The 22,421-nt window shown below is 39.1% G+C and overlaps 1 protein-coding gene across 1 annotated transcript; it reads left to right on the forward strand.

The window, feature by feature from the left end:
- Nucleotides 1–311: 311 nt before the first annotated feature.
- Nucleotides 312–19,097, forward strand: TMBIM4 (transmembrane BAX inhibitor motif containing 4). Its single transcript, XM_081083796.1, has 7 exons — nucleotides 312–956; nucleotides 9,380–9,488; nucleotides 10,730–10,835; nucleotides 13,307–13,340; nucleotides 15,995–16,112; nucleotides 18,259–18,304; nucleotides 18,848–19,097. Exons 1-7 carry the CDS (start codon nucleotides 860–862, stop codon nucleotides 19,049–19,051), a joined length of 714 nt encoding a protein of 237 aa, XP_080939922.1. The 5' UTR covers nucleotides 312–859; the 3' UTR covers nucleotides 19,052–19,097.
- Nucleotides 19,098–22,421: the final 3,324 nt, after the last annotated feature.

Genomic DNA, 22,421 nt, shown 5'->3' on the forward strand with positions numbered 1-22,421 from the left:
TAATTTTAATTGATTGATTATTTTTTTAAATATATTTTATTGATTTTTTACAGAGAGGAAGGGAGAGAGATAGTTAGAAACATCGATCAGCTGCCTCCTGCACACCTCCTACTGGGTATATGCCCGCAACCAAGGTACATGCCCTTGACCAGAATCGAACCCGGGACCCTTCAGTCCGCAGGCAGACACTCTATCCACTGACCTAAACCGGTTAGTGCTTGATTGATTACTTTAGGAAGGGAGCGAGAGAAACACCAGTGTGTCGTCCGCTTATTATGCGCTCTTTGGTTGCTTCTTGTCTGTGCCCTGACGGGGGATCCAACCCGCAACCTGGCTGTATCAGGAGGTCCTAACCCACTGCGCTGGGCGCTGCCTGTCAGGGCTCCTCAACACGCCCCTCTGGGCGCCCTGGTCCTGCTGCGGGCCGGCGCTCCTCTGCCACAGCCAAGGTTTAAAGGGTTCCATCCTGCCAGGGCACCTCTTAGGTTTCGGTTTGATCCCCGGTGGGGGCGGCCGGGAGGCAGCCAATCCATGTTTCTCTATCACATGGATGTTTCTCTGTCTCTCAAAACCAATAAAAACATATCCTCCGGTGAGGATTTAAAAAAAAAAAAAAGGCTGTTGAGGAACATCTGAGAGAAGTGTGCCTTCACCTGACGCCGAGCACGCACTCGCCTTCCGGCACCCCAACCCCGGCAGCCTTCCTGGAGCCGCGCTGAGACCGGCGCTCGGATTGGCCGCGGCCGCTCGCGGAAGCGGCCGGGCGCTCGGGGCGGACTGCGCTCAGGAAGTGACCGAGGGCCGTTGAGGTCCGTGCGCTCCGCGTCATTCCGCGGGGAGCTGCGGTTCCACTGCCGACATGGCCGACGCCGATCCCCTCTACCCCCGCTCCTCCATCGAGGACGACTTCAACTATGGCAGCTGCGTGGCCTCCGCCAGCGTGCACATCCGCATGGGTAGGTCGCCCTCCCGGGCTCGCCGGGCCCTGCTGCTGCGCAGTCGCCGCAGAGGCGGATGTCCGGGTTCCCAGGGAGAGCGCCCCCCGCGCCGGCCCCGGGAGAGCGGGGTCCGGGCGGGGAAGCACTTCGCCCCGCCTCCCCTCGGGGCTGCCGGGCCGGGCCGGGCCGGAGCGGAGCGCAGCGCGGGTCCTGCGCGGGGCTCGGAGGGGAGAGCCGCTCAGGGAGGCCTCCGAGCTGGGAGCTGAGAAAACGAAACTGGAGCCCTTCCTCCTTGAACCCTGTCGTCTCCGGGGTAGAAAGGGACAGATGAAAGCCTCAGCAGTCGTGCTGGGGCATCTTTAAGTGAGGAGATACCAGAGGTTATTTTTCACAGTGAAAATAAGTTTATTGTGTAATCAATGTTGTGTAACCGTTGTGATGTATTGTGTAATCACTGTGATTACACAAAACCTGCATTGAGTTATCTGCAGGGATGTTTGTGCTGTAGGGCATGTGAACGCATTTTATTTTTTATATTGTTATTGATTTTTAGAGAGAGGGAGAGGGAGAAACATAAGAGCTGATGTGAGAGTAGAACATCTATATCCGCTGCCTCCTGCACGCCCCCTACCGGGGATCCAGCCCGCAACCTGAGGAGGCACTATCAACTGAGCCACACCCGCCAGGGCACGCATTTTGTTTATTTATTTATTAATTAGAGAGAGAGCGAGAGCAACATCAGTCTGTTGTTCCACTTATTTATATTTCATTGGGGATCCCACCGCAACCTTGGTGTAACTGGATGATGCTGAGTCTAACTGACTACCCAGCCAGGGACTGTGTGAATGCATTTTAATTTTTCTATCTGTGTCCTTTGCTGGATTATAAGATCTGTGAGGGCAGGAACCATATCTATTCTTGTTCATTATTTTCTCTGTAGGAACTAGAACTCAACATAGGTTTGAGTATTATTGGGGCAGGTGCTGGAAATAGATGATTTCTAAGTCAATCAAAATACCATATTAGTTTTAAATTATTCCGTATTTAGTGGGCAGAAATTATTCTAAATTTAAAATACTCAGTTTTGCGTGGCCGGCATGGCTCAGTGGTTGAGCATCGACCTATGAACCAGGAGGTCACGGTTCAATTCCTGGTCAGGGCACATGCCCAGGTTGCGGGCTTGATCCCCAGTGTGGGGCATGTAGGAGGCGGGCCGATCAGTGATTCTCTCTCATCATTGATGTTTCTATCTATCTCTCCCTCTCCCTTCCTCTCTGAAATCAATAAAAATATATTAAATAAATAAAATGCTCAGTTTCATTTAAGTGATATTCATTGTCCCCTCTAGTTTAGCCCGTTGATGACAGAAGCTGCCCCAGATTTTCATCCTGACTGGGCAGCTGGAACTTGTTCAGGAAAAGGAATTATGGAGCTCTGATGCACTAAGAATCATGATCTCTAGCAACTATATTTCTGGAATTGAATTTTGAATTATTTTGGCAAGTTTTTGTTTTTAATTAAAATTTTTTTTAATTGTGGTAAAATACACAACATTAAACATTTACCACCTTGACCATTTTTTTTTAATATATTTTATTGATTTTTTACAGAGAGGAAGGGAGAGAGATAGTTAGAAACATCGATGAGAGAGAAACATCGATCAGCTGCCTCCTGCGCATCTCCCACTGGGGATGTGCCCGCAACCCAGGTACATGCCCTTGACCGGAATCGAACCCGGGACCCTTGAGTCTGCAGGCCGACGCTCCATCCACTGAGCCAAACCAGTTTCGGCACCTTGACCATTTTTAAGAGTACTAAAGTTCAGTAGTATTCAGTATTATTCACATTGTGAAAATAATCTCCAGAACTTTTCATCTTGCAAAACTCTACACCCATCAAGGAACTTCCCATTTCCCCCCTCCCCTGGCAACTACCTTTCTATCGTCTGTTTCTATGAATTTGGCCATTCTGGATATCTCATATAAGTGGAATCATACAGTATTTGTCTTTTTGTGATTCGCTTCAGTTAGCATGTTTAGGGTGCATCCCTGTTACAGAATGTCTCAGATATTTCCTTTTTAAGGCTGAATAATATTCCATTTCTATGTATAGAACATACAAATATGTTTTTGGGACCTTGCTTTCAATTCTTTTGGATATGTACCCAGAAGTGGAATTGCTGGATCAAATGTGTTTTGGTGAAAAACCTCTGTTTTTCCATTGGGCAAAGCCCAGTTCTTTCTCCTGTGTTTCTCTTTTACTTCTCACACCGAACACTTCTGACATTTCTGGTCACCAAATGTGAGGTTGTTTTTTTTTTTCAAATGTGAGTTTTTCCCCCCAATACCAAGCAGTTCTTTGTGATACCATCTGAGTGTCCTACTATTTAACTCAATTCTGACTAAATAGTGTTAGATCCCACAGGTTAGGGGTTCAGTCCCTCAATACTCCTCCCACCCACTTCAGATGCATCACAAGTAGTAGGTCCCCAGCTTCTGTCTGACTTGACCACAAATTAGAGGTCCCCAAAACTCCCTCTTCAGGTGTGATAATTTACTCGAGTGGCTAACAGAACTCAGGGAAACCAGCTCATTAAAGGATAGAGATGAACAGCCAGATGGAGTACATATGGCAAGGCCCGTTGGGACGGTCCCAAGCACAGGAGCTTTTGGCTCCATGCAGTTGGAGTGTTCGCCCTCCCAGATAAATTCACCAACCAAGAATTTAACCCCACAATACTGGGATTTTTGGAGGCTTCCTCATGTAGGCATTTAACTGCATTTTCAGCCCTTTTCCCTTCTCAAGAAAATGGGGGTTGGGCTGAAAATTCCAACTTCTAATCATAGCTTGATCTTCCTGTGCCTGGCCCTTGTCCAGGAGCCATCCAGAAGCCAACCCAAAGCCACTCAGAACAAAGGCACCCTTATCACCCAGGACATTACAATTTTAATTTTTAATTAAATTTTTTTTAATTGTGGTAAAATACACATAACATTAAACATTTACCACCTTGACCATTTTTAAGAGACATGTTAGGAGCCAGGGTCAAAAACCAGTATTAGAACATGCACCAAGTGCTCTTATCACTCAGGAAATTAGAAGGATTTCATGAGCTCTGTGTCAGGAGCCAGAGACAGAGACCAATATATATTTTCTATTTTCTTACAATATGGTAATTCTATTTTTAACTTTTTGAGGAACCACCATACTGTTTTACATAGAGGCTGGACCATTTTATATTCTCATCAATATTGCACAAGAGTCCAAACTCAGCAACATTTATTTTGTTTGTTTAAGTAGCCATCCAAATGGGTGTGAGATACCTCATTGCGATTTTAATTTGCATTTCCCTAATAATTAGTGATGTTGAACATCTTTTCATATACTTATGGGCCATTTTTATATCTTCTATGAAGAAATGTCTTTTTGCCTATTTTGTTTTGATGAGCTTTATTTTTTAAAGCAGTTTTAGATTCACCGCAAAATTAAATGTGGAAAGTACTGGTGTACCGGTTAATAACGCAGATTTTGTAATCAAAGAAAAATGATAATTTCAAGAGAAACATCAAAAGTGCTTTATTCAAAGTAATGTCCATCGCTAGCTACACATTTCCCCCATCTTTCAGGTAATTTGTGGATACCGTCCCAATAGAACTTTTCTTGTTTTGAGGCAAACCATTCAGAGACCCAGTTTTCCACTTCTTCGTATGTTTTGAAGTCCTGCTCAGAAAGTGCATGTGCCATCGACCGAAACAAGTGGTAATCTGAAGGAGCAAGGTCTGGTGAATACGGTGGGTGGGTTAATACTTCCCAGGCAAGATCTTTTAATGTGTCTTTAACTGGTTTTGAAGTGTGTGATGGCGTGTCATCATGAAGCAAAATTACTTTGCCGTGTCTCCTGGCCCATTCTGGTCGTTTTATGATCAAAGCGTGGTTCAAGTTGATTATTTGTTGTCAGTAGCGATCAGTATTAATGGTTTCACCTGGTTTTAGAAGCTCATAATAAACCACACCTTCCTGATCCCACCAAACGCAGAGCTTTGTCTTGTTTCCGAAGTGATTTGGCCTTGCAGTCAATGTTGATGGTTGACCTGGATCAACCCATGATTTTGTGCGTTTGGGATTCTCAAAATAAATCCACTTTTCATCGCCAGTCACAATTCGATGCAAAAAAGACTTTCTTTCGTGCCGTTGAAGCAACATTTTACTGATGACTTTTCGGTTTTCCATTTGTCTTTTGTTCAGTTGATGTGGCACCCATTTTCCTTCCTTTAAAATCTTTCCCATTGCTTGTAAACGATCAGAAATTGTTTGCTGAGCAACGTTTAATCTTTCTGCAAGTTGTTTTTGAGTTTGACACGCATCTTCATCCAATAATGCTTGTAATTGTTGGTCTTCAAATTTTTTCGGTTGACCTGGACGTTCTTTGTCTTTTACATCGAAATCATCACTTTTAAAGCGTTTAAACCAGCGTTCACAAGTATCTTGAGATGGAGCATGTTCACCATAAGCTTCCCGAAGTATACGATAACTTTCAGCAGCACGTTTCTTCAAAATAAAGTAATGAATTAAAACTTCCCGCAAATGCTCTTTTTTTGGCACGAAATTCGACATTTTTTAAGCGTAAAAATATCTATGATGTTAACACCTTCAGCAAGTTTGACATATGAAGTTTTGAAGCTTGCTGTCAATACAACAAAATAGCATACATATCAAATCGCATATATATCAACATATGTGTAACTCCATCTATTGAAAGAAATCCGCATTACAGAGAGTTCCCATATACCCTTGCCCAGACACACTCCAAGCCTCCCCCATTATCAACATCCTGTACCAGACTGGTACATTTGTTACAATCCATGAACCTACACTGACACATCATTATCACCCAAAGCCCATAATTTACATTAGGGTTCATTCTAGGTGTTGTACATTCTTTGGGTTTTGATAAATGTATAATGACTTACACCTACCTTTACAGTATCATACAGAACAGTTTCACTATCTTAAAAATCCTCCATGCTCTCCCCATTTATCCCTCCCTTCCACCAACCCCTGAAACTGAATGCCACAAAGTTTTGCTCAGAATTTTTGTGATAACAATATTGTCATTTTCCCTGGAATTACAATCCTGAAATAATATACACCCATGATTTACATAAAACTAAGTTTAAAAACACTTGTCTAAAATAACATTGTTCTTACCTGGCTGGGTGGCTTAGTGGTTGAGTGTCAACCCATGAACCAGGAAGTTACAGTTTGATTCCTGGTCAGGGCACATACCTGGGTTGCAGACTGGATCCGCAGTAGGGGGAGTGGGAGTGCAGGAGGCAGCTGATAGATGATTCTCTCTCACCATTGATGTTTCTCTCTCTGTCCCTCCTTTACTCTCTCTAAAATAAATAAAAGCATATAAATAAAATAGCATGGTTCTTTGCAGTGAAGCTCTGGGACTAGAAACCAGATTTCATAAATCCCTAAACCAGATTTCATAATTTCTACCTCTCTGCATACCTGAACTGTTTTTAAAGAAAAATTAGTCTTATATTTATTTCTGTATGTCTTATGTGACTATGACAATACTGATCTAAATAACCCAAAACTCAGTGAACATTTACTCATTCATGAATATTTAAATTATGCTGGAGCATTTTACTTAGGAGCCCTGGGAATTAGGCTGGTAACTGAGCTGACTACATTTGTATTAAAAAGTGGTTCTCAGCTGTCTCTGGTCCTTTACCAATTAATAAGTAAAAAAGAAATGTTCCAGCTCTAGCTGGTTTGGCTCGGTAGATAGAGCATCAGCCTGCAGACTGAAGGGTCCCAGGTTCGATTCCAGCCAAGGGCTCCATCCCCATTAGGGGGTGTGCAGGAAGCAGCCAATCAATGATTCTCTCTCATCATTGATGTTTCTATCTCTCTCTCCCTTCCCTTCCTCTCTGAAATCAATAAAAAAAAATACATATTTAAAAAAAAAGAAAGAAATGTTCCACTTGTTTTTTTAAAGCAAAATTAAGCTGACTGTAATGTGTACATTTTCTGGAAAATAATTTTGTTATATTATAAATATAAAATGTCAAGGCTCCATGTTGGAAAACAACAAATCATGAAGCTACAGAAAAATTATGGGAGAATGAATTTTTGAGTACAGTCTCTACCTTGAGCACTTTTACAGTGCCAATTAAGTTTATATAGTCAGTTATATATGAAATATATTATATCCTATTAAACTAGTCTATTTTAGCAATATGCTATATGTATATTTTTGAAACACTAACACATACTATTTTATAGACTCAGGAGAATGTTATAATTTATGGGATTATATATACTTTCCTGCAATTTTGTATTTTCACTTAATATCTTTTATATGTAAAAATAGCAGTACAGTGTGTCTCAGTTGGTTGAGCATCGTTCCAGTTTAATTCCCAGTCAGGGCACATGCCCAGGTGTGGGCTCAATCCCAATAGGGGCATGCAAGAGGCAGCTGATCAATGGTTCTCTCATTGATGTTTCTCCCTCTCCCTTTCTCTCTCTAAAATAACAAAATATATATTTTAGAAAAATCGCAGTACACAATAGCCTTTTAATGGCAGTGGTCTTACCTAGTATGTGTGTACCACAATTAATTTAATCATACCCTCTTGATGGATATTTAGGTTATTTTTTTGTATTCAACTAGTGCTTTAGGGAACATCTTTCCATAACTCTGTAAATTTCTGCAAGTGTTGCTCTAGGACAGCCGTGGGCAAACTACGGCCTGCGGGCCGGATCCGGCCAGTTTGAAATGAATAAAACTAAAAAAAAAGAAAAGACCGTGTGCCCTTTTATGTAATGATGTTTACTTTGAATTTATATTAGTTCACACAAACACTCCATCCATGCTTTTGTTCCAGCCCTCCGGTCCAGTTTAAGAACCCATTGTGGCCCTCTAGTCAAAAAGTTTGCCCACCCCTGCTCTAGGATAAATTTTTAGAAGTGAAATTGATGGGTCAAAAGAGTATGTGTATTTTAAATTTGATTGAAATCATTAATTATCCTCCAATCGATGTTTCTCTCCCCTTCTCTCTCTCTCTCTCTCTCTCTCTCTCTCTCTCTCTCTCTCTCTCTCTCTTTCTCTCTCTCTCTCTCTCTCTGAAATCAATGAAAATATATCCTTGGGTGAAGATAAAAAAAAATTAAATAAAAAATAAAAAAAAATAATGTGATTAGAAGTATGGTTAGGGTAAACTGGGAGCATGAGGAAGAACATTTAATTCAGACTGGGGAAATGAGAAAGGCTGAATCTTGAAAGGTGACTAGCAGTTAGCTATGGGGATGAGGGATGTTATTATCAGTACTAGAGGCCCGATGCATGAAATTCATGCAAGAGTAGGCCTTCCTTCCCCTGCCTGCCAGCACCGGCTTCCCTCTGGCACCCGGGACCCAGGCTTCTTTCCCAGCCCCGACTTCGTCTGGAACAGTGATTCTCAACTTTCTGGCCCTTTAAATACAGTTCCTCATGTTGTGCCCCCAACCATAAAATTATTTTCATTGCTACTTCATAACTGTAATGTTGCTGTTATGAATTGTAATGTAAATATCTGATATGCAGGATGGTCTTAGGCGACCCCTGTGAAAGGGTTGTTCACCCGCCAAAGGGGTCGCGACCCACAGGTTGAGAACCACTGGAGGTCGTCTGGAAGGACATCCAGCCTAATTAGCATATTATGCTTTTATTATTATAGATGTTTACATAGAGGAGGTGGGAACTGTTGTTAATGTTTTATTTGTGAAGCTGGTGGTGAGTCAGGTGTTCAGTGTATTACTTATATTATCTGTATATCAGAAGACTAAGTATTTTTAAATCTTTAGGCCTTGGAGTTAATTTATGGATGTTGATAAAATATTCTGAAAGTAAGAATTTCTATTGTATAAAAACTAGAGGCAGAGGTACTATAAGTGAGAAATAAAAATGGGTGAGTGAAAGTCACGTTTATATATTGTTTGCCTTTTAAGGGGAAGTTCATTTTAGGGAAACATTTGTACTGCTTGGAAATTAAGATTTCTTCTTAAATTTATATGTAAACACATGCTTTCTGTTCCTGCATTTCAGTTTCAAGATAGAATCATTCTTTTAAAGTGTTCTGTTTTTTAATCTTTTGTTGTGCCACTGCTATTTACAAATATGCATTCAATGCTTTCTTTTTATATTGATGGAAAAACATTTAAATTCTGGCCCATTAATTTTTTTTTAAGTTGATGCTTCTTGGAAGACAGTTACCACTTAACAATTTTTTCCCCTTTGGAAGCATTTTCTTTAAGTTTCAGTTACAGATAACATTATTTGGATTAATATTTAAGAAATACATATACAAATTTAATAAGACATTTGATCTTGCTGTTCTATGACAAATGTTTAAGAAAATAGTTATGTATGATTTTTTTTTCTTTTCTAGCCTTTCTAAGAAAAGTCTACACCATCCTTTCTCTGCAAGTTCTCTTAACTACAGTGACATCTGCAATTTTTTTATACTTCGAGTCTATACGGATATTTGTACATGAAAGGTAAGACAATTCTGAATCATTTTCAGCCACTGCTTATGATCAAAAGGGAATAAGCAAAGTTCTTTATTTTCTATTCTCTTTTTATGTTTGAATGTAAAAGTGTTTATTAACTCTTGTAAATAACATTAGTTTTGTTTTGATAAATATTCTATAACATGGTATTTACCTCTCAACTTTTTAGTTTACAGTTTTATAGGTTTAAACCCCCTTATTTCCTGGAATTGCATTAAGAATTTTTACTGTATACAGTTTTTATTCTTAATTTTTTGCTTTTATTAGGCTTATGCCTTGTCCCCAAAGCCTAATAGAGCACTTGAAAAATAAAGGTATTTAACTAATGTGTTTTTAATTCACCTTAGTATTGGATCAGGCCTAGGATAATTTCACTGAAAAGTTTTCAAAGGCACTCCATATGATTTGTCCCAAATTTGTTTAAGACCTGACCTCCAGAATAATTATTTTTATGGCTAAAAGTAATATAGAATCTTTATATTAAAGGAAAGGAAAAATAAGGAATGAATATTTTCTTAGGAGTAGACAATTTCTGTCCTCCCTTCCCCTACAAAAGGAAAGTCTTGAACTATTTGTTTGCAATTGGGGTAAAGATCATTAATTTAAATTACAGCTATGTAGTAAATACCTAAAAAAGTAGTTAGGTATAAAATTTGTTTATTGTTCAGCCGATGTGGCTCAGTGGTTGAGCTTCGACCTATGAACCAGGAGGTCGTTTTGATTCCCAGCCAGGGCACATGCCCGGGTTGTAAGGCTTGATTCCCCAGTGGGGGCGTGCAGGAGGCAGCCAATCAATGATTCTCTTTCATGATTGATGTTTCTATCTCTTGCTTCCTCTCCCTTCCTTTCTGAAATCAATAAAAACATATTTAAAAATTTTGTTTAAAGATTTAAAAAATTTGTTTAGTATTTAATAGCTTTTCTTTGTATTTTTGGTTAAAAAAGCAATTGCAAAATTTATTCAAATATGATATGTTCATGAAGTAAAAAGGAAAAGTCTTCCCCTTGCATTGTGAGCTCTTTTCTTTGTCCTGTTACTCCTTTCCATCTCATACTCCTCAGATTTCCCAGATGGAAAAATAATTTCTTTTGACAAGTTGGTGTGGATCCTTCAGATTGTTTTTTGTACTTTCACAAACACATAAAATAAACACATTTTATTAAATTTTGTAATATTATTTATGCTGTATTTTTTTAAATTTTAAACTGCTTTTAATTTTGTCTTTCAGTCCTGCCTTAATTTTGGTGTTTGCCATTGGATCTTTGGGTTCAATTTTTGCATTGATTCTAAATAGACATAAGCATCCCCTTAACCTGTACCTGCTTTTTGGATTTGTGAGTACTTTGACAATATCTGTCCCTTTAACATTTATTACTGAGTTTTAAATTTACTTACTTAATTGAATGCATATATGTAAACAGAATTTATAATCTCGTAGTCTCCTAGTCTGTAAAAATTTTTGAACTTTTGTCAGTTTCAAAGTTTTAATGTCAATATTATGATATAGTGGAAAAAGTAATGAATTGGAATCACATGACCTGGCTTTGCCACTATCTGGTTATGTGACATTTGGTAGAGCATTTAGCCTTTCTGTACCTAAGTTTTCTCATGTGTAAAATGAAAATATTAAAGTAGATTGTCCCTTTGATACTTTCTACTCCTAATATTCTATGCTTTTATTTGGTAAAAAATTACATTTTGGCCTTAATTTCATAGGCCTTAAATTGAAATCTTAATGATTAATTCCTCGGTTTATTTTTGTCTAATGAGTCTGGTTCTTTTAAAGGACCACTTTGTTCAATTGATGTGCTTTACTAAATAACTTGTTTCAAAATCATTGTTGGGGGAACTAAGTTTAAGTCACATTTGTTTCAAATATTTGTGAAAATGAAAACCCAAACTACTACCTATAAAAACTCAATCTTAGAATCTTACCAGAATGAGTTGGTAAGGCCTCAAGTTATATATTTTAAAAATTACTTTTCCCATTTTTATATCCAGTGTGATTTGAGTTCTGACTTAAAAATGTACATCAAAATCTTCCAAACTTCTATTAAGAATATTTATAGTCAAATAATATTGAAAATGCTATTTATCAGATTAAACTGCCTTTAAGAAAGTTTTATGAATTCTGATAGCACCTTTTTGTTAATATTATGAAAGAAAAGCTCACGACTTTGAAAATTTGTTATAGGAAAGGTTATCCCACAGCCCAGCCTGCACCCTCTCCAATCTGGGACCCCTCGAGGGATGTCCGGTGGGATCAGGCCTAAACGGGCAGTCAGATATCCCTCTCACAATCCAGGACTGCTGGTTCCCAACAGCTCGCCTGCCTGCCTGATTGCACTAACCCAGGGGTGGGCAAACTTTTTGACTCGAGGGCCACAGTGGGTTCTTAAACTGGACCGGAGGGCCGGAACAAAAACATGGATGGAGTGTTTGTGTGAACTAATATAAATTCAAAGTAAACATCATTACATAAAAGGGTATGTTCTTTTTTTTCAATAGTTTTATTCATTTCAAACGGGCCGGATCCGGCCCGCGGGCCGTAGTTTGCCCACGGCTGCACTAACCACTCCCCTGCCAGCCTGATCAATGCCTAACTGCTCCCCTGCTGGCCCGATTGCCTCTAACTACCCTCCCCTGCTGGCCATCTTTGACCACATGGGGGTAGCCATCTTGTGTTGGAGTGATGGTCAATTTGCATATTGCCTCTTTATTATATAGGATGTGGCAGTGACTTCATTGACTCCACATCCATGTACAGTTTCTAATACCATTTTTGCTCTGGTCCTAATGATTTCTTGATTTTAGGTAGGGAAGGTTAATAGGGAGTGTTTCTGTGTACGATTATAAACCACTACTGATACTGCTGACTTTGCTTTTATGATATGGTCTCTCAGATGACTGAGACAAATCTATGGTAGAGTAAGCATATAAAAAAAGTAAAGATATATAGTTAAGAGAAAAGAAACTAGAGCTACTTGTGATATGGTTTAAAACAAGGTTTATTTCTCTTTCATGTAAAAAATATGAATGACTGTTTAGTGGAGTTGTCAGAGGTCCAGGTACCTGCTAAGGTTCAGATATTCCTAAAGTGTCATATGGTATAAGATGTTCACTATCATATCCATATTCCATCTAGTTATTTGAGAAAAGGGAGGAAGCCTCTTTACTTTTAGAAGTTGTACATGTTTCTATTCACATTCTGTTGGCTGGAATATAGTCTTGGCCAGATCTAGCTGTAAGGGATACTGAAAAATAGAATGTTTAATAAAAGCAGGTAAAAATGTGTGTCCAGGTAAAAATTCTGTTACTAGGGAAGAAAGAGAATATCGTGAGAAAGTTTTAAGATTGCCACACCAAAGTGCTACCTGTATATTTAGTATTAAATTAATTAGTAATTTAATATAAATGTTTAATATTCCTATGTTTAAGTGAGATATTTATGTTTTTACAAATGTACAAATGATTTGCAATTTCATTTTTATTTACATTACACAAAGTGAGAAAAATAGAATTTTCGGTACTATTTCTATAATTTTCCTCTTACAGATAATGAAATATCTAGTTGGAGTTTAAGGAGTGATGGGATCACAATTAGAATCTAAATATTCTCACTCAATATACTGAGGTCTCATTTTTATATGATGGGCTTATTATCTGTCCCATATACTTTACAAGGCTGCTCTGAAGCTAAAATGAGATCATACATATGGAATCACATTGAACTAGAAATTAGAACCATGTACATGACAGTATAAATTTCACATGCATTTATGTAATTTCAATTTCTTTTTCTTAGACACTGTTGGAAGCTCTGTCTGTGGCCTGTGTTGGTAAGCCATAATTATTCTCCTATGTATTACAGTTACTTTTTAATATGGATAAGGATTTGTGACTAAAGCTTAACATCATGGAATGTCATATTTCAAAAATATGGTATAGACTAAAAAATTCCTAAAATATAGGCAAAAATTAAATGTTTATACTTTACATAGTTCAACTGAGCTTAGAGGGAGTGGAAAAGAATTAGAAAAACAGTAGGAATGTAGAATAATATTCATTTGTGTTTATTCACTTATAAAAATAAGACAATCTTTTCTGTAATTTAAAGGGCCCTTAAGAGGAGCTGATGACATGTTTTGAGCCAGGTACTTTCATCATGAGCTCAGCCTTTTTTTCTTTTTTTAATATATTTGTATTGATTTCAGAGAGGGAAAAAGACAAAAACGATGAGAATCTGCCTCCTGCAACACATGGGCACGTGCCCTAACCTGGAATTGAACCGTGACCTCCTGGTTCATTGGTTAATGTTTAGCCACTGAGCCATACTGGCCAGGCTTTTTTTCTTTCTTTCTTTCTTTTTTTTTTTTTTATGAGCTCAGCTTCTTAAATTGTCTGCATCAAACTATACTTTATCATGATATTAGAGGCCCAGTGCAACAGTGCACGAATTTGTGCATGGGTGGGGTCCAGCCAGCCTGGCCCCAATTGGGGCGGATCAGGGCAAGGCTTGTCGGGCGGAGATGGCGGGAGGCTGGCCAGCCCCACCCCCAATTGGTGTGGTGGGGGTGATTGGGGGGTGGAGCTGGCTGGGGGGAGGGGCCGCAGGTCAATCGGGGTGGTGGGGGCCCATTGGGGGTGGGGCCGGGTGGGAAGAGAGGCTGCAGGAGGTTGGCTAGCTGGCCCCGCCCTCTATTGGGGTGGGTGGGGCGATCAAGGGCGGGGCCGGCCAGGGGAAAGGGCCACAGGGAGTGGGGGGTGGGGGGGGGGGTTGGCTGGCTGCCCTGCCCTTGCTTGGGGTGGGAGAGGCCAATCGGGGCAGGGCCGGCTGGGGGGGGAGGGGCCATGGGAGATTAGCCGGCTGGCCCCTTCCCCCCATCGGGTCGGTTGGCTGGCTGCAGTGGGTGTCATAGCGACTGGTCGTTTCAGTCGTTACGGCGTTCTGGTCACTGGTTTTTTTTTTTTTTTTTTTTGGTCACTGGTTTTTTATATATATAGATCCTCATCTTTTCTCAAATGGCCCCACAAAAAAATAGTAGTAATTTTTGTTTTGTATTTGGTGTTAAATGTGTTTGAAAGGAATGTCTTTTGTAATTACTTGATGTACCCTATTTAATGCCTCAAGTAAAAACATTTATGATTAAGAGTAAAAATTATGATTGTTTCAAAATGATAACCTGGGGTATCAAAAGGGTCAGTATTAACCATTACTCTCAATAAACTGTTAATCCTTATGGTTAATATATTTATCTCTTCCTATCCTGTCAATACTTTTTTTAACTTTTGATGCCAGTTTATTGAATTTATGTATTGTTTCGTAATTACCTCTTTTATAAAATAATTAGACTATAAGAAAATAGTACTAAAATAGGACTGAAATTTTATAACATAGGAAGTGTTAATATTTACGTGTTAGATTTATTATCTATTAATGTTACTTACTATTAATGTTTTTATCAAATCCATCTCTGCCCTCCCTGACTCCCACCATTTGTAAGGGATATAGGAAAGAGATTTATTTCAAGGGTATTAGAATTGGGGGTAGAAATACGTAGAGAGGATAATCTGAGAACATCTTACACCAGGGGTGGGCAAACTTTTTGACTCCAGGGCCACAGTGAGTTCTTAAACTAGACCGGAGGGCCGGAACAAAAGCATGGATGGAGTGTTTGTGTGAACTAATATAAATTCAAAGTAAACATCATTACATAAAAGGGTACGGTCTTTTTTTTTTTTTTAGTTTTATTCATTTCAAACGAGCCGGATCCGGCCCACGGGCCATAGTTTGCCCACGGCTGTCTTACACTGAAATTACTGACAAGAAGCAAAAGTGATTTCATGTTTTATCTTTCTGCGTTCACCTTCCTAATCCTATAATGGCATAAATGGAGAAGTTACAATAATTTAGCGTTTAGGAATAGAAAGAGCTTGGATAATTAATCCCTGAAAAATTAAAAATAACTTATGTGGTTTGGGGTTCAAAGCAGTTAACTTCCTTTAAAGAGGTTATAATTTATCATTTTCTTAAAATGTTAAGCAGTTGTATTGCAATAGCCATATTCAATCCATGAACTGGGTACAATTAACCAGGTGATTGCTAGAACTGCTATATACTATCCAGGAATTCCCGGCCAGCCACAGAACCCAGAATCCTCTCTATTGATATCTAAGCCATAATGGACAATCACCGCAGATAGTGATTAATTGCATCTAGAACAGGGGTAGGGTGAGAATTGTTCCTCCATACCCGCAAAACTCCTAACTGGCTAGCTGTGTAATCTCTAGTCATTTCTTTAACTCAGAATAATGTGACCTCCTTATTTTGCATTGATGAATATTTTGGAGCCTAGTTATTGCATTATGGAGGTAGTCTTACTGTACCAATCAATACTCAAGGCTGAATAAGGAATCTTTTCTTAGTTCTTATTGGCATGTAGTATGAGAAAATAAAGCACTTTTAATCTGTGTTTTTTTTTAAATTTTACAGTTACTTTCTATGATGTGTATATTATTCTCCAAGCTTTTGTACTGACTACTGCAGTATTTCTTGGTTTGACTATGTATACTCTACAATCTAAGAAAGATTTCAGCAAATTTGGAGCAGGGTAAGTAATATATTCATGGCTATGATAGATATCTTTAATATTATAGTTTTGAGAGAAGTGCTATACTGTTAGTTTTGAATACTGCCTTTTAAAGTGGAGCACAATGAAAGGTCATCTCTTTGAGTTATAGGATCCTACTCTCCCAGAACATTCAAGGGCATGGAAACTGGCTTTGAGTCATTTCCTTCCCCTCTATGTTGAAAAGGAAGTGAATTCTAAAATAAATTAGCTTTCTAGAGAGTAGGCTTCTGTGCTTTATGAATGGTATGGAATTTGCCTAAATTATTTAGGTTTTTGTCTTAACATAAATGTTACCAAAACCATCCAAAACCTTGGTGAAAGCAAGATTTTGGAGATGTCTGCATGAACCTTAAAACCTTTTTGATCCATTTGATTAAGCTCTATCCTTCTTCAAACTAATAGATATATGGGAATGATCCTTTTTATTAAGATAATAGTACTGTGTTGCCCTCACCAGGTTAAGAATGAATAGACTCTTTTTTTCTAAAATCACTCTGGCTTCCTGTTGGCACAAATAATCACCCAACCATTTTCTGTTCTTTTTCCTGTTACAACACTAAAATTTTACAAAACTGTACTCTTGTAACCCCTCCCCCCCCCCACTCCTTTAGTCCCCTGGTAATCCAGATTATCAGAAATCTGTTGGGCTAAAATATAGCTGGTTAGACAACACTGATAATTGTGCAAGATGAATAGTTTTATTAAAAATGGAGTTTGACTTAGGGAAAGGTAACATGTTCTTTTTTTATTCTTATTTTTTGGGGAAAGGGGGTTTCATACATTTATATATATATAATGAAAGGTTTGCTCTCTTCTTTCTACTCCGAACTCTAATTGCTCCCCTCCTTCCCATCCATTCTACTATAGTCTCTAGAACTCCTGGTAAATAATCTTCCCTATATTTCAGCCTCTTCATAACATCTTCCTTCTTCTTCCTTATCTCAGCTGAAATGTGATTCCTGCCTGAGAACTGTTCTCTAGCCACTCATTCCCCCACACCCTATATAGCTTGGGGTGGGGGTGGGGGTTTCTATTAAAAACTGCTCTAGTCTCCTGGTGCCATTTTTCATTATTCCTTCAGCATAATAGGAATTCATTGCATTAAGGCTTATGCTTTCTGGTGATACACATCCTACCCTTCCTCATTACTGTCATTGATCCCCTTTTCGGTCAAGCCTCCGCATTCTTTGAAGACTGTAGCATCAAACTACATGTTAGGCCTATCCATCACCTTTGCCTCTCAGTATCTCTGGACCTCTTCTACTGCAACAACTTTCATTCCCTGCCATGGCCTCTTTGTGGACCTTGCAATCACTAGGGATTATTCCATTGCTGAAATCTTAAATGCCAAACGTCATACTTTTTCTTCAACCTTGTCCTTCTAACTCTCTAATTTCTTTACTCCCACAACACCTATCTACTATGCCAGTTCTTCAGCTACTGTTATTGTTGTAATAAAGTGTCCTTCATCTCAGACCTAGGAGTCCCTTGTGTTCTACTAGCATCCACAAAATTGTGCTAGGGTAACTTATTTGCTTCTAAGTAAGGTAAATTTCACATGCTCTATAGTTCTTAATCCCAACTTCCCATATTCTTGGTGCAGAAACTTTGGCTTTTCCCCAGGGTTTAGGTATGAAAAGACAAGTCCTGAGTCCCTTTCAGTCCTGAAGGATCTATACTATGAGGTGGTGAGATACTTCATTCTAACTAAATATGCCAGATGTAGCCTGAGCTTTATGGCCGTTCCAGCAAGATAACTGAGGGCTGGAATCTCACCATATCCTCAGTTCACTACACTGTATTATAATATAAAAGTGTATTTAATTTCTGATTTAATTCTGTTGTGGGGCTATGTGTGCTTCCTGTGCATTTCAATTGAAAATCTAAAAATTGACACTCTTAACTAGTGTTATGCACCATATAAACAAATGTTGAATAAATAGCTCTTCTTTCAATTTCTGGGTATTCTACATTATTCATTGTATGTTTATGAATTCTTACATTTAAACTATTCTTTGACAAATAGCAGGATGGATTTATTTCTTCAGAATATGTTGAATGGGTTTACAAAGTTTTTTGTAAGAAACAATATTTATTCTAAATTATTAATATTTTATTTCCATAGACTGTTTGCTGTTTTGTGGATTTTGTGCTTGTCAGGAATCTTGAGGGTGAGTTATTTTAGAATGATAACTTGAAATATAATTCTGGCCATGTCAATATAAATACTATACTCTCAAAAAAGCTGTCAGAGGCATAATCTTAAGATAGGATACTTCATTATAATTATCTGAAACATTTGTATAGAGTGGTTATAAAATTATCTTTTGAAAAATCAAGGTTTTATGTTAATCAGTATTATTGATAGAAAGAAAGATGAACAAATGAGTTTTAAAGGCCCTCATTTGTAATTGCTAACCTCCAAGTGGCACATATCATTATGAAAAAATTTTTTAGTAGTTTCTATTTGGGATGCTACTGTTCAAAGTCAGTGGGTTATCTAGTAGGGGGATATCCATTGATTGAACCAGTCACTCTTTCATCTATCAGAAGCCAGGGTGGACCTGCTTTGCCTTTTTCTACTTTTAACATTTGTATTCAAAGTTGTACAGCATTATTAAATATATAGGTATGTAGTATATGTAACTTAAGAGTTACATATTTCAGTATGCTTAATACTGTTCTTACTTATTGCTTTAATGTTTTGCCTACAGTTATTTTTTTATAGTGAGACAGTAGAATTGGTTGTGGCTGCTGTAGGAGCGCTTCTTTTCTGTGGATTCATCATCTATGACACACATTCACTGATGCACAGGCTATCACCTGAGGAGTATGTATTAGCTGCCATCAACCTCTACTTGGATATCATCAATCTGTTCTTGCACCTGTTGCGACTTTTGGAAGCAGCTAAAAAGTGACTGAAAACAGGATATGTAAAATGATTAATAAAGTTTGAAACAACTATCAATTATTACTTTATTTGTATGCTATGTACTTCTGAGCTATTACTATACTATAATATAGCAGGATCTTAATATTTTGTTCAGTGAGAAAAAAAATTCCATCCCCAGTAAGGGCCACTGTTGGTGTATAGTTTGCAAGTTCTCCCCATGTCTGCATGGGCTCTCTCTGGATACCCTGGTTTCCTTCCATATCCCAAAGATGAACTGGCACGTCTAAACTGTCCCAGTCAGAGTGAGTGAGGGTATGTGTGCCTCCTGTGATGCGAAAGCATCCTGTCCAGGGTTGGTTTCTGCCTTGAGCTGCTAGGGATTTTTTTATTTTATTTAGAAAGGAAAAATTTTAAAAGATAAATTCCAGAGAATTATTCATAATTGTGTTAAAGTGTTAATGATGTTTCATCATAAAATGTATTAAAAATTAATCTGCTTGAAAGTCAGATATTGTGACATAAAATTTGACATTTTTTTTTTAAGTGCAGGTTTCATTTTAAAATTATAACTGTAAACTAGTGGCCAGTGAAACTTTGGCAAGTTTCCTCACTGTAATACTTTATTGAGATGCCATAACGAAGTATTACAGCCTGGGTAGCTTAATCAGAAATGTATTTTCTCACAGTTCTGAAGGCTAGAAGTCCAAGATCAAGGTGTTGGGATTTGTTTCTCTGAGGCCTCGCTTTTGGCTTGTCATATTCTCCCCGTTTTCACATGGTCTTTCACTATACTTGTCTGTGTGAAATTTCTTCTTCTTATAAGGACACCAGTCATATTGGATTAGGGGACCCTAGTGATCTCATTTTACCTTAATTACCTCTTTTGGACCTATCTCCAAATATAGTCACATTCTGAGATACTAAAAAGAGTTAGGACTTGGCAGTGGTCTGATTTGAATGTTTGTGTCCCACAACCTAATGCCCAGGGTGATGGTTTCAGGATGTACAGCTTTGGGGATGTGATTAGGTCATGAGGGTGGAGCTCTCATGAATGGGATTCCTACTCTTAAAGGACTAGAGACCCTGTAGAGACCTCTCACCCATTGTCCCATGTGAGGTTACAGTGAAAAGACAGTCTGTGAACTAGAAAGGAGGCCTTTACTGGACATCAAATCTGCCGGCACCTTGATGTTGGACTTTCCAGCCTCCAGAACTGTGAGAGAGAAATTTCATACAAGAAGCAACCAATGAATGCATAAATAAGTGGGACACAAAATGTTTCTCTAAAAGTTAATCAAATCAATACAAACATATAAAGAGATATATTTTCATTTATTTATTTTTTTATTTCAGAGAGGAAAAGGGAGACAGAAACATCATGATGAGAGAGAATCACTGATAGGCTGCCTCCTGCATGCCCCCTACTGGGGATGGAACCCACAACACCAGAGAAACATCAACTGGCTGCCTGACTGGGAATTGAACTGCAACCTGGTTCATAGGTCAATGTTGAACCACTGAGCCACACCGGCTGGGCTAAACCATTTTTTATTTTTTTAAAATATATTTTATTGATTTTTTACAGAGGAAGGGAGAAGAATAGAGAGTTAGAAACATCGATGAGAGAGAAACATCGATCAGCTGCCTTCTGCACACTCCCTACCGGGGATGTGCCCGCAACCCAGGTACATGCCCTTGGCCAGAATCGAACCTGGGACCCTTGAGTCCGCAGGCCGACGCTCTATCCACTGAGCCAAACCATTTTTTTAAAATGTAAAACAATGCCACTGTTTTCAGTAAATTGTTTTTTTGTTTTGGGAAATACACTTTTTAAGATAAAACGTAGACATGTAAATAATTTATCTTTTAAAAATGGTATCAAGTTTTCCAAAAACTGTTGTAATTTTTGGTATGAAAAATACTGTAATTTCTAAGGGTGTACAGAGATCACTACACCCAGAAGTTTGAAAACCATCGGTGTAGAGTATTATAGTTTATGAAGGAACCATAGTTATTCATACATTCTTCTGTCATTGAATTTTATATGGTTCCTCCATTTTTACCATCATAATCAGTCCTGCTCTGTATGTGCCTGTATGTTTACCAGCATGCACAGATAACAGAGTTTGTCCAGGTAGGGAATATACCCGGATGCAGAATTACTGGATAAAAGGGCACGTGCAACTTCAATTTTTTTTTTTACATCAAGTAAACGTGAAAATACAGACTCCAGAAATACTAAAAAAGTGGAATTAGTGGGACTCAGAGTGACAGGCAACTCCATGTGTAAGGTACAAAATGCAGTCAAGAGAGGTAGGTAGGAGCAGCATCTGAGAACTGTTGACTGAGTGTAATCTGAGGAAGGAGGTGCAGCAGGCCCTGCCTAACTGGCCTGCATGACCTCTCACACCTGGCTTCGGTCCACTTCCATCATCGGGCCTGGGCAGCAGGAGCCACCGTCTGAGTCCCAGCAGTCTAACTATTTCACTAGGTGATGATGCACATCAGGGGTTCCACACACAGGCCTGACTGGGAAGGCCGGGGGGAGGGCCGGGGCTATAGTGCAGTATGCCTTTCAGATGGAGACAGCCCACTTCCGGTCAGGTACCCAGTGCGACCCACTGTGCCTCCCGCCCCATAGCACCCGTCCACCCCTGTGAGGGGGAGAAGCAATGTCCACTTTGACCCCCGAAGCCTTGTCCTTCATCAGGGGTTCAAGTTTCCTGAAGTCTGTAGTGGGGTTTCCTTCCTCCTTGTATACCCAGCAGAGTGCTCGTCACACAGTGCTCATCACAGAGTGCACACTCAAATGGATGAATGAAGGAATGGAATAGGGATTTTTAAATATTCCAAGGCCACTTAACTGTACAAACTGGAGAGAAGCTTAGGTTAAAATTCAGTTTTTTAAAGCATTAGTAATGCTGAATTACGGCATATATTTAACACCAAGACATTTTCATAAGTTTGTCTTTTTCTCTTTCCTTGTGCCAAATGTCTATTTAATAGCCTTGGCCTGGTATGTTAAGCAAGATGCAATCAATCTGAACTACGCAGAAGTGAGCTTTCTCTAAAACGCAGTACAAACATTTATTTTTGAAAGAAGTTCTAATACAGGGTAGGGAACGTCCGGCCTGCGAAGTCATTTGGTCTGTCCCTGCCAAGGCATTAGGGGTGACCTAATTAAATGTTTAACCAAATACAGCGGGCTAATTTTTTTAAAAAGCCCCCTACCCTAGGCTTTTACCACATTATAGTTTGTGTCCATGGGAGGATGTTTCGGCGGGAATCCATTAGTACTGTGTGAACGTGAGAGCTAAAGGCCGGCTCTGAGCTCCTTACCTGGCAGCAGGGTCCGGGGGGCAACGTCACTCGTTGGGTTAAAATGTCAGACTGCC

This window comes from Myotis nattereri (genome assembly GCF_964212035.1).
Source record: "Myotis nattereri genome assembly, chromosome: 2".
In the NCBI taxonomy this organism is placed as follows: Eukaryota; Metazoa; Chordata; class Mammalia; order Chiroptera; family Vespertilionidae; genus Myotis; species Myotis nattereri.